The sequence below is a fragment of the Drosophila ananassae genome, chromosome XL, assembly GCF_017639315.1.
Source record: "Drosophila ananassae strain 14024-0371.13 chromosome XL, ASM1763931v2, whole genome shotgun sequence".
Taxonomy (NCBI): domain Eukaryota; kingdom Metazoa; phylum Arthropoda; class Insecta; order Diptera; family Drosophilidae; genus Drosophila; species Drosophila ananassae.
The window spans coordinates 10168847-10186979 of record NC_057931.1 but is presented as its reverse complement, the minus strand read 5'-3'; the positions used below and the strand labels follow the sequence as shown (position 1 = coordinate 10186979).

The following is an 18133-nucleotide window of genomic DNA, read 5'->3' as shown; positions in this document are numbered from 1 at the left end:
TGTATGGCTATTGGCCGTGTAATCAAAACGCAAATAATTTGTTGCCATTGCGGCACGAAATGTGAGTCAATCTTGGGTGAGTGCATTTCGAATCCAAAGCGAAAAAAAACACAGTAAGCCCCAGATGACGACGACGACGACGACGTCACTGAAGCGCATTAAAAAAAAAAAAAAACAGAAAAGCAAAAAAAAAAGTAAAGCAATGTGTGGTAACAATTAAGTTTGTTATTATTTTTGGTTTTTTTTTTTTTTGTTTGTGTGTTAAGTAATTCCAGGCGTCTATTAAATATTATTAACCGCTTCATAACCCAGTGTTTTGGATTGAATGCCTGTGACATCTACACATACGACTAATTGGGGGCCTATTGCTCTGCTTTTCCGTTTTTCCATTTTTCCATTTTCATTTCCATTACAATTTCGATTTTTCTTGGCTTTTCATTATCCGATCCGAGTTATTAAGACGGAAAGCGGATGAAGAAAAAGCCTTGATCTCGTCTCTAGGAAATGTTGAATAATCTCTGGTAATTGCTAGAAAATAATCAATTTTTATTAAACTAAAATTATAGTAATAAAAAAATAGATTTTAGCCCTTGACTTGAATGAGCTTAGCCATGAACTCTTGTGGCTGTCACCACCACTGCCCTTTTGGCCAACAATTTACAGTAATAAGCGCAAAAAACAGAGAAGAGTTGGTAAGAAAAGACAAAAGACAATTGTCTTGGCTTTAAGCGGCCACTTCATTAGGTTTTTTTTCCTTTTAGTTTGGCCCAATCAAGAGCAAAGGCGCACTTGGCCTCACAACCCGGTAAGGTCAGACTGATTAACTGGCCATTAATCCGGCCAGCTCCACCCAACTTGGCCAGAAAGAGTGGCCAACGATGGAGTGGAGGTTATTCGAAGGTACATTTAAATCGTAATTGTGTCAAATGTAATAAGATTAAAGGTCGACTAAGGTTGTTAAAATAGATTCTGGGAAAAATGTTATAGTTTTTTAATGAAACTCTATTTTATTTAAGGCTTAAAAACACTTCAAGCCATGATAGTCTTAGGAGGTATTACTTTTAGAATTAGGCCACTTAAATCTCCCTCTTATTTTGTTTATTTCTTTACTTATTTATATCTTCTTTTTTTTGGGAGAACCGGCTCTGAAGGTCACCTGTCCGGCTGAGGCATCTTTCACGCCATTTCCGGCCATTTCTGGGCAACGAGAAAGCGCCCCAGGCGCTGAGCTGCTCTCACTCCGATTAGTCAGACGACAGCATTAAAGAGCTCCATCATCCCAACAAAAAAATCCATCAGTTGTTGCCACTTTTACTTGAGAAAAAAAAAAAATTATAAAAAAATAAAACAAGACACCGCGGGCTACTGACTGGGCGCCTGTTTCGTCAGGCCAGTTGAACGGGCTTTTTGGCCAACTTCAGTTGGCAGTGCAGTTTGCGGCCTGCAGTTTGCAGCTTTTGGATTCTATTTAAGCCAAACTGTATATGACAAGTGAATGTTGTTTTGGGCGGCCAGCCAGGAAAAGCCAGCCATCCAGTCGGTTAGCCCCAACTACCAACTAGCCCCAGAAACTGAACCAACTAACTTGGCCAACTGGCTTTTCGGTTTTTGAATTGAATTTCTGATTCGGGTTTGGACTTTTCGTCGCTGTCTCGGGCTTATTTTGGATTTGTTTGACTTGTTTATTGGCACTTTTACCCAGTTGATTGATTTTTTGCCTCGGCAGATGCTTAATTATTGTTTTTTTTTATTATCATGTGTATGGCCCAGACCCCCCTGTCAGCCCCCTCCCTTCGGGCCTACTCTTCAGTTTGGTGGCCTGTGTTTTGTTTCCCTTTTTTTATGGACACTTTCACCACCAAAATGTATGAAATAACAAAAACAGAAAAAAAACAATAATAATAATAATAAATATTAAGACACTTTAAAGGCTGTCTTGTGCTTAAATTTTAAATTGTTTTCTTGTTATTATTTTCTTTTTTTAAGGGAGTCTGCTGGTGACTTTTCAGAAAAATTATGCAAATTGTTGTTTTTCTCAAGATTACTATTATTATTTTAAGGGGAGTGGTTTAGAGACTGTTTTGGAGTTTTCATTTTTAACTATCATTTTTTAAAGAGTTTTTTATTGAAGGTATTAAAAAAACTATTAACTAAACTTGATTTAAAAGGAACTAGCCTTTGAAAACGGTTTTACTTTAAAGAGAGTTAAAGAGTGAAAAAAAAGTAAAACACCTGTATTTGCACCTGCACCTGATTTTCATTTTCATTGGCCTTGTGTCAAGGTCGTTGCAATGCGAGGTGCAGCATACAATTCGATTCAATTCACGATTCACGATTTACGATTTAACGAATTTCGAGTTCGTTGCCTAAGTCTTTTGTTTGCCGCCTCCCTCGAAGCGATAGACCCGAAAACCTGTCACCCCAGTCCGGCTTAAATTTATTTTTTTTTTTTATACAAATTGTGGCTAACAATTTCCAATTACATTTTCAATTTTCGGCAGCTCCACACCAAAGGCACACACACACAGGCACAGCACAGCTACAAAAACAAATCGATTTTATTTTTTTGTGTTCACAACTTTCAAAAAAGCACAGAAAATAATTAAATAAAAAATTAACGTTGTTGTTAAAAACCGAAATTAAATCTTAATCGCGTTGATATCTTAATCGCGTCTTTAAAATCGGATAGAGATTCAAAAACAATTTCAGATTTAGAGACAGTTCGTTTTCGAGTTTCGTTGGCGGTTTTGAAAGTTTTTGGCGCATGCGCGGCCTGCAGACCATTTTCAATGAGCGATCGCAGCGAACTAAACCCAAAACCGAGTCTTCGCTGCCGAGCTGCTGCTGCCGGTGTTGTTGCCACTTTTTTTTCTTTCCGGCGAACAGAGCAGAGAGCCAATGCGGTATATGGTCCGGACTCCGGAGTTCGAAGTCTCTGTCTCCAAAGGCTAGAAGTTAGAGCAAGAAAATACTCGATCTTCGGCGCAACATTGCTGCCTTTATTAAACTCATTTCATGGCAATTGCATAAATTTGTTGGACTATTAACTAAAAATAAATTAAATCGTGTAGAGCCTATTAAATGCATGTTATGCTTGCATTTTTTACGAGTCTTAGCTAATTTTAATCTTTGTCTTAGCCTAGATTCATAGTTTTAAAGTCTTGTCTATATTTTAAGCTATTTCCAATATTATGAAAGATAGTTTTGGATTTTAGAAGATTTATTTTGGATTTAAAAAATATTAAGCCAATATATTATATTGAAATTAAATAAATAAATTAAATAGTCCTCTCTGAATATTTTATTTATAAGATATATCAATTTATTTTATTATCCAAGTCCCCCAACAAAATAAAAACATAAGCTCTTGTACAAACAAAACATAATCAGGTTTCCCAGACATCGCCAATCAATCAAATTGATTTTTGCATACCTGCCAGATATTTTATGTCTTGAGGAGATTCCACATTATCCGATTAGATGCGTGACCTGTCACCAAGCCAAAAAAAATAAAAAAGCCAACAAAAAGTTCAAAAACCAATAACAAAGTCAAGAGACAATACCAGAAAACCAGAGCTCGATATCACTACAAAGTGTGTGTGGATTGCCTTGACCAAGTACACTGTGCGAACTCAGGGGCGGATAGTTGAGCTTAGAGGAGTGGCGGTGGGAGGTGGGGGGGTGGAGATAGCCAGGGGAGAGGTTGGGACGGAAGGTGAACAGCATTCTGCCGCATTCAGCTGACAAATGCAGACTGGTTTCGGCCACAAGCATTTCACTTTGGCCATCGCCACCAACCACTCACCACTTGTCGCTTCTTCACCTTTTTTTTCTCTTTTTTATTTTGATTTTTTATTGAGTTTGAGCTTTTTTTTTTCTTTCTTTTCCCCAACCCATTGACAAATTCGATTGGTTTTCTCCCGCTTTCTGCTCCGCCTTGGAAACGCACTTTTCAACAGACTCGATTCGATGCGATTTGATTTGGTTTTGTATTACAATGCGGCCCATTGTGGTCGTCTGTGTGCTCCGGTTGCATAATAAATAATAGTAAGGAAAATAAAAACTAAGAGGCCACGCACTGGGAGAGCGATGGGCCCGAATGCATCCATCCACTCCACCATCGATTGACTTCTATTAGTGCAACTTCAGCGTTAACGTCGATCTGTGGCCTCTGGCGAGGGGAGTACTGCCATGGTAATGGTGGGTCCAGACCCGAGGGTCTATCTGGGGCTTATCTGAAAAATCAGACAAAGTACAGCCTATAAAACTAAGCTATTAATCAATTGATTGAATTTAGTTTGGAGGTTTTGAATAACAAGGAAGTAATTCAAGATTTTGTTAAAAGACTAAGTAATAAGGTTTAGGGAGAGTTAGTTTATAAATGATAATTTAAAATTATAAATACTGATTTAAGGGATTTGATTTAAATTTTATAATTCATTGATTTAAGGAGTACTTTATATTAATAGAGTTATTGAATTCGTTATAATTAATATTTAAAATTTAAGCTTACTTTCTATGACTTCTTCAAGAAGTAGCCACTTTTTTAGTTAAAACCTTTTTAAGAAATATATTTAAAAATCTACTATGTTGGCTTGTATAACAGTCCAGCTTATAACCTATATATTTTTAAGAAAAAAGATAAATATCCCTCATAAGTTACCCCCCAAAATGAAGCGACAGAGTTTCGAGTTCATTTTGCGCTTGGCACGTTTTGCTCGAAATAATTAAAGCGATTTTTGGTTATTTGTAACATTTGTCATTTGCACATAAACAAACTGAAACCATGGAGGGGCTGGGTCTAAAACCACAACCTTTTTCTTTTATTTTTTTTTTTTTGTATTTTTTTTGTATTTTTGTGTGTGACAACATTTGACACAATTTAACGCTGACGCGACAAAATCGTCTGCTCGGTTCAGCTTGGTTCGCCCAGAGGGGGGGTTACTGTACGGTAAGTAAGGTTTTTCCAAGTGCTTTACTGTTTGAGCTTGCGCCTTGACTGTCTATGCAAAAGTCAGCAATCAAACACACACACTGAGACACACACATTTTGGCCAAATTGCAACACGGAAAACCAAACAACAAAGCCAAGTCAGGGCAGGCCAAACTAAATAAAACGAAAACTGAAACACTGAATAACTGAAAAATGACAAAACCCATAAACTCATGACATGACACGGCCAAAAAAAAATACACCAGAGGGGTGCTGGGGTTCGGGCCATGGAATGGAACTTTGGAGCATCGCGCCCAAAAGCTAAAAAAAAAAAAATAAAAAAAAAAAATAAATATGAATTACCGCCAACATGTTTCATGTTTGTGCAAAAATTAACTCGGCCAAGGGTCTAAAAGTCGCTGAAAAAAATTGTTTTTAATTTATTTAAGCCTTCTTAATTTATAAAGTAAGTGTTTATTGTTTTTAAAGTGATGCTTCAATTATAAAAAAGTAATTTCTAGTTAACTCTTTGAGTTAAAGAGTCCCTCTCTCTCTCTCTCTGATAAAAAAAAAGCCGGCTAGTTGTTAAGGCGTTGGCAGTGGCACTTGTCTGGTGAGCCGCCAACACCACCCCCTGCACCACCGCCCCCTCGGCGGATGCCCGCCCCAAATGCTTTTACTTTATTCGGCCATTCACTTTCTCCGTGTGCTGTTTGCTTTGCTAATTTCGGATTTGCCTTCGTCACAAAAAAGCAAAAAAAAAAAAAAAAATACAAAATAAAAAACAGGAGAGAAAAGTGAAACAGAAAACGGACAGAAAACAAAACGGAGGCAAAACTGTTGCTGTTTATTATTTTTTTATTGGCCATGTTGTTGTAGTTGTTGTTGTTGGGACAGTGTTAAAATTCGTATGCAAAAATTCCAAGAAAATTATTCAATCGCGTGGCCAAGATTATTCAATTCCAATTCCAAATGCATGTCTGCTCGTATACACATATATGTAATCAGATCCGAAACCAGATCAGGCCAGCCCCCTTCCTATTTCATCACTCCCGAAAATAATGCTAATCCGATTCTGGACTGAACATTGAGGGCGATTGGTAATCAAATGGAAACAAACTCAGCGAAACAACTCACTCGGCAATGCCAAGTTCGTTGCTTAAGTCTTTTGTTTGCGGCCCAATAATATCCGACAATTGAACAAGCCGTAAAGATCAATCAATATATAGCGATCGCCGTTAATAATTAGCCTTTGAATTAGCTGCAAATTACAGGGGGAAGCATGAATCCAATTTAATCCTTCCTGTCGCCGCACAATTACAACACAAAGTCGTCAAAAGACTTTTAATTTCTTCCTTATTCCGAGGCGTATCATAAACACACTATTTAGATAGCCGGCACTCAAGAGTAAAACGATGTTATTTAATAATCGTAAGTACCTGAAAAGTGATATAAAAAGAAACACGCTTATCTTGAAGATAAACCCAAAGAAAGGTGAGTATCTTCGGGTCTTATATAAAGTCCAAGCGACCAGTTTGCTTCCAAAAAAAAAAAGACACTTAACGGGTGGCACTCAAGAAGATGCCCCCTTTTAGCAAACGTAACAATTATTGTCTTTATACTCTCGCGAAGGGTATACTTGTTTTGGGAGGAAGAGTGTTTCAATTTTCAACTTTTTTCTAAGCCTTTACCAGAAAAATTTTTCAAAAATAGGATTCAAAAATTTGTTTCCAGATTTTGATGCAGATTTAAAGATAATCGATCCACGATTCGTTTAAGGTGTCCCGCTTTAGAATCGGATGGATATTGGCCAAGATATGGCCTACGATAGGGCCAATATGTGGGGTTTCTTGATTTTTGAAACTTTTGCAGGGGGTCCATCAGAAAAAATCGAAAAAATGGGATCCAAAATTTGATTTCCAGATTTTGATCCAGATTTAAAGAGGATTGATCCAGAAATCGTTTAAGGTATGCCGCTTAAGAATCGAATGGATATTGGCCAAGATATGGTCTTCGGAAGAGCCAATATGTGGGGTTTCTTGATTTTTGAAACTTTTGCAGGGGGTCCATCAGAAAAAATCGAAAAAATGGGATCCAAAATTTTGTTTCCAGATTTTGATGCAGATTTAAAGAGAATCGATCCACGATTCGTTTAAGGTGTCCCGCTTTAAAATCGGATGGATATTGGCCAAGATATGGCCTTCGCAAGGGCCAATATGTGGGGTTTCTTGATTTTCGAAGGGGGTCCATAAGAAAAAATTGAAAAAATGGGATCCAAAAATTTGTTTCCAGATTTTTATGCAGATTTAAAGAGAGTCGATCCAGAAATCATTTAAGGTATGCCGCTCCAGAATCGGGTGGATATTGGCCAAGTTAGAGTCGTCGGTAGCCAGGTAGAGTAAAAATGAGGTAAAAAGTAAAAGTAAACAAAGAAAATGTAAGCATAAGTGACCATTTTTGTTTGCATTTGAAATATATTCAAGTTTTTTATATATTGCATATAATTTATGATTTTTTTTATCTAGTGTAGCTAACTATCTGGCCAATTAAATAATATAGCAAGGGAAATTTTACTTTACTGTAAGTAAAATGTTATCGAAAATACCAAGTTTTTGGTATTTTTACGGTAAATTTCCTGGCCAACTATCGAAAAGGCTGGTACATTTAGGTAACTATCGATAGACTGGGCTTTTATCGAAATACCGCTGCCTGATATCCAGATTGCCCAATAATACCGAACGCCAAACGCCGTGGATACGAGAAGGGTCATTGTTATTTTTTCTAATCGCCTCAATTTCTGGCTTCGTCGTGAAAACAAATAGGGCGCAGAAAGTGCGACGCGGTGGGCCCATTTGTAATAAACTATCAACCGGAAACGGAAGGCCAGCCGGGAGGAGCGCGCACAGAACAGAACAGAAAAAAAAATAAATAAAATTCATTTTGTTTTGTTTGCCAAAAAAAAAACGGTGCAGCCATTTCCCCTACAACTGTGTGAGTGTTTGTGTGTGTGTGTGTGTGTATGTGTGTGCGTGAGCATTTGCGTGTGCGTGCGTGAGTGTGTGAGTTTCTCTCGCTGGCTCTCTGCATTTCTATTTCCCATTTTTTTTTTTTGTGTTGTACCGTTTTCTTCCTCATCCCCCAAGTGCCGCTTTAAATTAAATAATTGCATTATTTTTTGTGTGAAATCAGGAGGAACTATTCGTATATTGAAAGGCCCAACCAAAGTGATGGCCGCAAAATGTTCAATTCGGCGTTAAAATAACTGCAAGAAAAACAAAAATAAGAAAACACTACCGATACGCGGCGAAGTAAAAATCAATAATTAGAGCTCGTTCCTCGAGCTAAAAAAGCAAAGGCTAAAAAATAAAAAACAAATTACAAAAGGTATGCAGTAGAATCGAAAAAAAACTAAGTCCATGGGTCTAAAATAAAAAAAAAACACAAAACTTTATGCAAGTGTGTGTACACACACACACACACACACACATTCAATAATATAAATATATACATATATATGTTTCGATATATTCCTTCCGATATATATGTATATCTAAAGAGATATTGGTTTTGGGAAATTTTTCAAAAAAAAAATAAATAAAAATGCAACAAAAACAGAAGTAAAAAAATACCAGTCAATATCGTGTATTTCGATTTTCCGGAAATGCAGGGTGGCATACTACAGCATCCACCTGGGGCAGGACACATGGGGCAGCTCCCCCACCCCCTTTATGTATATTTGCGGCGGAAAATTATCCCCCCCCCCCCTACTGCCCCCACTGCCAACCTTAAAATTGCATTTTTTTTTCCAACATAAGGCATTAGAAGAATATATATTCCATTACCTAATAGGCAGGTAGGGAACTATACTATATATATACAATGCACTTGTTTTTTTATTCTTGTTAGTTTCCTTATAGTTTTTTTGTTTTTGTTGCTATTTTTTTTGGTTGTGTTGTTGTAATGCCAAGACAGAGGCGGACCTGAGAGAGAGGAGAGTGTTGTGTACGAAAATCGATGAAATCATGTAACCAAAACATACAAGTAAATATGTCTTACTTATTTGTATGTAAGGGAAATGTTACATGCATGCGAATGCCAAGCATGCCCATTGCGTTTCTTTCCCTTTTCTCTCCATTAAATTCCAAAACAACAAAAAATAGTAAATCAACCGAACAATAATTAAATCTTCTTCAAATTCCAGCCCAACATTTATGTATTTTTTCATTCATTTTTAAATATATTTCCCTTAGAACTTGCTTGTATAAAATCTCGAAAAACATTTTTTGAAGGAAACATGATTCAGCCTCTTTGATTTATGCATTCTGTAAAGCTATTAGTTTCGTTCAATTTTAAACAATTTTTTAATAAATATACTCTCATATATATCTCTATATACATATCTTTTTTGAATTATGGAGGATATTGCTGTCCATCCCCTAAAAATGCCGCTCAAATTTTTTAATATCTAGTTCTTATATCTAGTATTTTTCATCTATATCCCATAATATATAGTTTCTTTGGATTTTTGTTTAATAACAAAATTTGATGTTGCAATTCTGAAAGATTGGTGTTGATCTTTTTTTCTCATATTTTCAAATCACAAACAAACCAACAATAGAGCACAACAGATTTCACCAAAAAAAAAAAAAAAAAGATTCAATAAAATCAAATTAAATAAAAAAGTACGTGAAATTCGATTCCAAAGTCATGTTAAACAGCGCAAATAACAATTCTCTCCAGCATGTAAGTAGACGAAAATCGTCATTCAAACTTTATATATCATTTTCCATGACTTCTTTATGTAAATAATAAAGTAATATCTAAAAAAAATCTAAAAAACTGCCTGTAAAGCACGAAAAAGCATGTCATATTTTAAAAAATTGTTTCTTATCAAATATTTTTCACAATTAAACTTAGTCTAATCAATAATTTATGTTCAAAAGCATCTTGGATTAAATAAAATAGGTTTTAGTATTTTTTGAAAACTCAAAATATGGTTTTTGAAAATCATGGTATTTTTTCAAAACCCTAGAAACCTTTCAGATTTTGCTTAAATCAGAAAAATAGTATATATTTTGAAAATAGATTTTTTTCCAGCTAGTTTTAGTATTTTTTCCATGAGGCTGACTGTTGTGTTGCATGTTTTGAGAAATCATTCGCTTGAAGAACACCTTTTTATTTGCATTCCAACTAATTATGAACTAATTTAGCAAAGAACTTACACACATGTTCCTTAGAGATGATCTTGATACTAGACCACAACCGACTTCCACCACTCTCACCATCACAAGACGTCCGACACGAATGACACTCGACACACAGGTGCTGCTGGTGTTGCATAAATATTTCTGCATTGTATTCACATTTTTTCTCTCAAGGGGCCAATAAAAACAAGGCGGCAAACAATTTTAAGGCTAATAAGTTTTTAATTAAGTTTCAAGCCTATTTGCGATACACTTTCGGTGGCAACCGATGTTTTTCCAAATATGATATGTAGTTGTTCTTATCAAAAAATAAATAAAATACTATTATATTAATGGGCACTCGACGGGCACTTGGACGTTCGTTATCTACCTTGATTTTTATCTATTTTTTTTTTATCTAACTATATATATATTTTAGTTTTATTTGAGAATCAGTGTTGAAGAGATGTCGGAAGGAAGAGCAGCAGCTGTTAAATGCAAAAACACCCACGCGAATGAAGGCGTCAATTCCTCCAAAAAACCTAAAACCAAAAATATTTATTCATCAAAAGAGATTTTTCGAAAACTGCAAAAACTACAGATGTGTGAATGTGTAAAGGAGGAGACTCAATACACATTGGATGGAAATAAAAGCAGAGATTTATTTTAGAAAACGTTGCGTTGATTACTGCAAATTTTGATACGCAAATGCAACTCATGCATCTCTGAGTTCTTGCCGCAGCTGCTGCAGCAATAACCGCTCCACCGGCATCAAATATATATCTTTTTCTGCATTTAGTTTTTTTTTTGTTTTTTTTTTTTTGCCTTTAATGCCATTTCGTTCATGCCCCTTCTGGGCCCATTTGCTGCTGGGATATGTGATGGTCTTCATTAATCCACTAAATGCGATGTTATCAATAGCCAAGCATCTCGATTTTCAGACAGTGTCGTCCGTCCATCCATCCTTTGCCCCCCCCCAGAAAGCAATTCAAATTAAATGAATAAATGATAAATACCATTAAAGCAAGGTTGTTTCAACATTCATGCTGATCATGCCTGCTGCCGAAGACACCCTGTAATTAATTAGTCTATTAATTAGAAGAGACTCTTGACCAAATTAGGAAACTGACATACTCTCCCTCGTTTAGTGAACTTGCTTGGGTTCTGCTTTTGTTCTGCAGATTCTAGATTCTAGATTCTAGGACATTTAACAGACAGTGCCACATGTGCTGGGACTAGTCCCTTCAAGACACTGAAGAAAGGGTATAAAAATATCGAGCTTCTCGAAATAATCAGCTAGCCGTGCAAATTATCTATACACACGTACAAGAATGTCTCTTCAAATACATACATGTCTGTGGACATATTTTCTTTTTTTTCCCTTATATTTGCTTTTTGTTTTTTTTTTTTTAATAATTTCAGTTCCTTCTATAAAATTAGCTGCAGATTGCTTTTGTCGTTGTCAGTTAAATGTCAGTGCTTAGCCGGGAAACTCGAAAGTCGTCAGTCAGTCGCTCCTGATCGTCACAGCCAGCTAGGCAGCCATCCAAACAGGATAATTCTTCTCTCTAAATATATACTATAGAATTAGTTAATTAATATGTATCCAGTGTACTATAGAGCTGGCCGTGGGGGCTATAAATCATCATATCCCCATCAGGCCATGCGCGTAGCCAGATCTTCCACCGTTTTCTATCAGCGTCAGAACTTCTATGCCCACAAGGGCTTTGTGAACAAGAAACCGAAAGTTTTTACCAAACGACGTTTTATGTTCACGGCTTTCCAAAGATATAATGTAAGTTTTATTTTTTTTTTTTGAATTAAAGCCATGAAATCTTGAAGAATAAGTTCTAGGTTCAAGTGCGTTGTTCCTATTTTTTTTATTATTTTTATTTTTTTTTTCAAAGGATATGGTCTATAATATTTTTTTTGTTCAACAATTTTCGTTGCTCTCTTGTATTTCCAGTGTCTTGTTATAACTGTCTATATAGTATTGATGTTGTTGTGTGTAATACTAAAAAAATAATACAAAAAAAAAATAAAATGTTAAATAAAAAAAATAAATACATTGTGTGTATGTATGTGACTAACAAACTAAAATAAAAAAATAAATAAAATATATTTAAGGCATACCTACACACAAAAAAAAGGACACCTTTTTCATAAAAAAGGATGTTTGAATGCTTTTCGTTGTACTGTACATGTCCATTTAAACATTGTTGTCTAAAAGAATGATAATTGATTCGAAATAGTAATCCATCTACTTTCCATATAGCCGGTGACAACACCATCCGAAATCAACATGAATGGCTATAACCGCAAAGCGCCACAAAAGCGGCGCTATGATATGCCAAAATATGCTGGTAAATAAAAACTTTATCCACTTTACCACTTTTTCCCCACTTTTCTCCACTTATAACACTCTATAACACGCGATCTACTATACTATACACTATACTATACTATATACTATACAGTGCCACCTAAAAAGAAAACAACCAAGGAGCGGATACCACAGCCGAAGAATACGGTGGCAATGCTAAATGAGTTAAGACATGGACTGATTTACAAATTGGAGTCACAGACTGGTCCGGTGCACGCACCTTTATTTACAATATCCGTTGAGGTGAGATTAAATACTAGTATGGACTAGATCTATTTGCATTTGAGTCGCTAGAAATCGAATAAAAAATGTCACTATTTGTCCGTTGTTTCTATTGTTATTCCACGCGAGCCGAAACACACAAAAATTGCATATCAATAGATCAATAGGGGTTGTACGGCTCTGATATGTGGGTTATATATATGGTCTATGGTCTAGAGGTCCTGGGCAGGGGTATCTATTGTTACATATATGGTAACAAGCACCGTAAATGGCTATAAAGTGTGCATGACATTTGGCCGTTAAGGGCCGTTTGGCCCACCGCGAGGCCCAATATCACAGAGCAACTAGTATATGCAGCAATAAACAAAAACAATTGTTACCCAGTTGTTGGGCATTCGCATCTGATTTTGATTGACCTGGAAAGCTATATATCGCTGTCAATATAAATCAAGTACTTGATATGCAAATCATCGAATGGGTTGGGTGTCTTTTTCTCGGGTCTCGGGCTAGAATCTATTCCCATTAACATGGAAAAAATCAATTTTGAAAAAAGGGAAACAAGTTAGGTAGCTCTTGAAACTAAAAAGGCTAAAACTATCGATGCGCAGACCACTTTAAACGATTCCTACCAATCCTAAAACTTTAATATTAAATTTTTAATATTTTTTTTGATAACAGGTCGATGGACAGAAGTACATGGGCCAAGGTCGCAGTAAAAAAGTAGCTCGCATCGAAGCTGCTGCCACGGCACTGCGTAGCTTTATACAATTTAAGGACGGAGCCGTCTTGTCGCCACTGAAGCCATCGGGCAACTTGGACTTTACCAGCGACGAGCATCTCGAAAATGGTATTGAAAATATGTCCAATCAGAAATTGGTCGATTACATTCAGACGTTGATGTTGACTGAAAAATCCAACCTTACCTCGCTTGAACAACCCACGTTGCGTCTTCAAATGTTTTGCATGAGTCAGAGCAAGTATTAGTGATTTTTTTTTGTTTATTTCCTCTTCTGTTCGATTATTTTAATTTATTATTTAATCCTATAATTTATTGCGAAACCATTAAAACAAAATATGACAAAATATGATTGACTTTTCCACAATAACCCACAAATTCAATTTGCAAAAATAATTAATTTCAAATAAAAAATTGATAATTTTTTTCATTTTTACTCAAAAATACAAAAAGAGTAGAAATGGAAGGCCCTAATTATTTTTGTTTTATGTGTGTTGGCTTAACTTTTTTATTGCAGTTCTTGTAAAGTAAAAACAGATTTTTTCTATTAATTTTTTATGAAAAAAAAACTGCCTGTAAAAAATGATTTTAATGCTTAAATATTATTTAATTACAATGCCCTGTAGTTTATACATGTCTTCAAAGGTTTCCAAATCAAAATGCTTTTTATTCGTTTGTAAATAATTATTTTGAAACACTGCAATATAATTTATAACTATATGTGTTTTTTCCTTGCCTCTCTGTTGATTTCTTTTCTTGTATGTTGGTTGGAGATTAATTAAAAAAAAAAAAAAAACAAATTAAAGAAACTTCTGCGTGTGCGTATGAGTGTGTGACATAAGTTTAGACGATAAGTTAGAGCCAATCAGACTGCCGATCAGCCGACTTTAATCCATCACCTTCCTTCTATATATCCAGATGTCAGCAAGAGCGCCATCACGGTCGATGGCCAGAAGAAAGTACCGGACAAGGGCCCTGTGATGCTCCTCTACGAACTCTTCAACGACGTCAACTTCGAGTGCATTAACATCGATGGAGCTCAGAACAACTGCCGCTTTAAGATGACAGTGACGATCAACGAGAAGAAGTTCGATGGGACAGGTGAGTGTCTGCGGCAGTACAGGGCATAGTCTCTGAGATATAGAGATTTAAACACACACCTCTCATTCCTTTGCCAAGTACCGGATATTAATATTTCTCTTTCATTTCCAGGTCCCTCTAAGAAATTGGCCAAGAATGCAGCTGCCAAAGCGGCTCTGGCCTCGCTCTGCAACATCTCGTATAGCCCGATGGTGGTGCCACAAAAGAACGTGCCACTGCCCATCGACGACAAGTCATCGTCCATGGAACTGCCCCAGATCCATGCGGACACCATTGGCCGTCTGGTGTTGGAGAAGTTCATGGAGGTGATCAAGGGTCAGGAGGCCTATTCGCGGCGAAAGGTATTGGCTGGCATTGTAATGACTGAAAACATGAATTTTTGCGAGGCCAAAGTGAGTTTCTAACTGGCTAGTTACACACTAGCTAGTCACCTTTAACTATTGCCTTTATTCCGATACATGATCACTTTGAATTACAACAATTTCCATTCGTTTAGGTCATTTCGGTATCGACGGGCACCAAGTGCGTAAGCGGCGAACATATGAGCGTGAACGGAGCTGTTCTGAACGATTCCCACGCCGAGATCGTGTCCAGGCGGTGTCTCCTCAAGTACTTATATGCCCAGCTGGATCTTCAGTGCAATCAGGGTATAGTTGTTTGATGCCTAAGCCAAGTTTTTCCATACATACATACATACATATATCTCATAGAGCTCATATAGTCTTAAGTGAGAAAGCCCTATCTAGTCTAGCATATAGTTTGAATTGTAAAGTCTTACGAAAAGAGAGAAAACATTGTTGAAATCCTGCAAAAAGATAATACTCATTTCTAGAATATAATCAAGAAGTGCTAACCGTTTTTTTTTCTGAATTCGTAGGGCATCTAGACATATTCCCGAAAGCCCACTTAACTCTTTCTTTTCAATTGGCATTGAATTCTAATTTTTCCACTTCGTTAGACATCCTGTAGACCTCATCACCGACTACTTATGTATTTATTTATTTAAAAAAAAAACCATGTTATAGGTATGCTTTTCCCCCACTTCCCCACTTTTTATTGCAAAACCAAAAAGAAAGATATATACTATATATATACCCAAAGAAAAAAAAAAAACAAAAGATTCTTTTCATATATATACCCCCTTGTGTATTAATGAAAAGAAAATGAAGAATTTAAGAAACTAAATCTAAAACGTTTTCATTTAATTTATATTTGATTACTCTTATTCAATTTTCTCTTAAATTTAGCCACAGCATATCAGTCGATTTTCGTGAGGAATACTGATGGGCAATACCCTTATAAACTAAAATCCGGGGTACATTTCCATTTGTATATAAATACAGCACCTTGTGGGGATGCACGGATATTTAGTCCTCACGAAAACGACACAGGTGTTGATAAACATCCAAATAGGTTGGTACAATCGATATATTATATATACTTTTATAACTACTTGCTACTATATACTTTTAATGAATTACTTTACATATGTTCCTATACACCAAACCGAAACAAACCAAACCGAATATACAAAATTGTACAAAAAGAACCGAAAAGAGAATTACATGACAAAAGTATTAAGTAGAGAACTAATCGATTAATTTGTTAATTTTTGTAAAAACAAAAAAAAAATGAATGAAAATCTGGGTAACGCAGTGAAGAAGATGCATTAATATATATATACGTATTCGAATATGTATGAATATATTGGCATTCCAAAAATCTGAACACAAGCATGAATGTATAGAGAAACAAGTTATGATTCCGGGTACTATTAAGTTTCTTCTTTTCACATTTTTTATTTCGTTTCTTATCTTGCTAATATTACTCTTCAGATTATGAAATATATAACTCGAAATTGAAACCTCTCTCCTCCAACACTGAGTTGTCTGTCTGTTTTAAGACTCTATTTTGAAAACCCTATTGTAAGTTCCCCCCGAATGTAACAATCCAATTGGCCATTGAAAAAATGCATAATAAATTCTTGAAAAAAATGTGTGAAACAAGGACCTTTTAAATCAATACTTCATCAGGTTGAAATTTCATCGTAGCTCTCTAAGAATCTAAAAAAAAAATAAATGTAGTTTTACTGTGAATATTTCTCGTTCTGTCTAGTTGTAAGCCACAATAAGAACTGATCATGTTTTGTTCATAATATTGACTTGGCATGTTACGAAATAACTTTTTAAACAATCAAAATAATTCTATTTTCATATCCATTTCCACACACAATGCCGCGCCCACATTTACACTTAAAAAAAAAACAAAAAAAACACAATATAAAACCTAATCAACTATAGAAAAGCCCGTGGACAGTTGCGCACGAAAATCGAGTCCGGGGAAGGAACAATACCAGTTAAAAGCAGCGATGGCATACAAACGTGGGATGGCGTTTTGCAGGTGACTATTCTATTAACTAATTTATTTAATAATTTAATAAAGTAAATATTAATGATATATATTTTATAAATAGGGCCAACGCCTGCTCACAATGTCGTGCTCGGATAAAATCGCACGCTGGAACATTGTGGGTATACAGGGTTCCTTACTGTCTTCCATAATTGAACCAGTGTACCTGCATTCTATTGTCCTGGGCAGTCTTTTGCACCCAGAGCACATGTACCGGGCTGTATGCGGTAGGATCGAGAAGTCCATCCAAGGCCTGCCGCCGCCCTATCATTTGAATAAGCCCCGTCTGGCATTGGTGACATCGGCCGAGCCGCGTAACCAGGCCAAGGCGCCTAATTTTGGCATTAACTGGACCATCGGTGATACGGAACTGGAGGTGGTTAACTCCTTGACTGGCCGGACCATTGGTGGTCAGGTGTCGCGTATCACCAAGCAGGCGTTTTTCGTTAAATACGGATTCTTGATGAAGAATCTGCCGGGTATATTGGTGCGCAAAGTGACCACAGACTATGGTCAAACGAAGGCTAATGTCAAAGACTATCAGGTGGATAACATATACTATATTTCTCTTAATTTATATTAATATTATTATATGTAATCCTTTGTAGACCGCTAAATTAGAACTGTTTTCCGCGTTTAAACGAGAAGATCTGGGCAGCTGGCTGAAGAAACCGATCGAACAAGACGAGTTCGGACTCAACGAATGACTGCATTCAACTGCTCTACCTATGGGAAATGAAATGTTTAAAAAAGACAAATGCAACAACAAGCAATTAATAGAGTTAGAAGCAATAGCTTATAGTAACAAATCGTATGTAGAATGCAAAATAAGTTTGGTGCAAAAAAATCATCAAAATCAACAAATTGAACAAAACCAACTGGATAAAACAAGACAAAATGAACAAAATAAGCAAAAACAGCGAAACTTGTGTCCCAAAAATCTCAATGGCAAGCACAATGATGCTATTGCTCGAATAATGGAAAACGGCTCTAGAATATTTATAGAATAGAATGTAGTTTTTATGCTGGAACTGAGTAAAGGAGTATTATGGCGTTTTTTTGAAATCAATTAAATTACCTTAATATATATATTTTATGTGTTTTTTTTTTTTTTAATATTATTTTTTTGTTGAATATTTTGTATGAATAAAATTGGCATAAACCGA

General features: G+C 36.0%; 2 protein-coding genes across 14 annotated transcripts in view; one reads left to right on the top strand and one right to left on the bottom strand.

The window, feature by feature from the left end:
* The window catches only part of LOC6504840 (flocculation protein FLO11), a 16602-nt gene extending 6339 nt beyond the window's left edge, over positions 1 to 10263 (bottom strand). Inside the window, exon 1 of one of the 2 annotated variants that reach the window (XM_014904341.3) lies at positions 10156 to 10263. The gene's annotated coding sequence lies outside the window, so the exon portion shown is untranslated. Of the gene's footprint in view, positions 1 to 2483; positions 2822 to 10155 lie in introns of those variants that run through there. The other variant, XM_001966395.4, reaches the window with a different exon arrangement.
* LOC6504672 (double-stranded RNA-specific editase Adar) lies at positions 7607 to 18133 on the top strand. Of its 12 annotated transcripts, none has more exons than XM_032453115.2 (13): positions 7607 to 7698; positions 8123 to 8317; positions 9552 to 9676; positions 12392 to 12479; positions 12594 to 12742; positions 13400 to 13694; positions 14376 to 14558; positions 14670 to 14950; positions 15055 to 15205; positions 15806 to 15971; positions 16859 to 16958; positions 17032 to 17511; positions 17576 to 18133. In XM_032453115.2, the coding sequence occupies exons 3-13, from the start codon at positions 9641 to 9643 to the stop codon at positions 17672 to 17674; spliced, it is 2028 nt and encodes a 675-aa protein (XP_032309006.1). In that variant the 5' UTR covers positions 7607 to 7698; positions 8123 to 8317; positions 9552 to 9640; the 3' UTR covers positions 17675 to 18133. The 12 variants fall into 12 exon arrangements, with proteins under 12 accessions (XP_032309006.1, XP_044573118.1, XP_032309005.1 ...); XM_044717183.1 differs by having other exon boundaries at positions 7636 to 7775; XM_032453114.2 differs by having other exon boundaries at positions 7636 to 7787.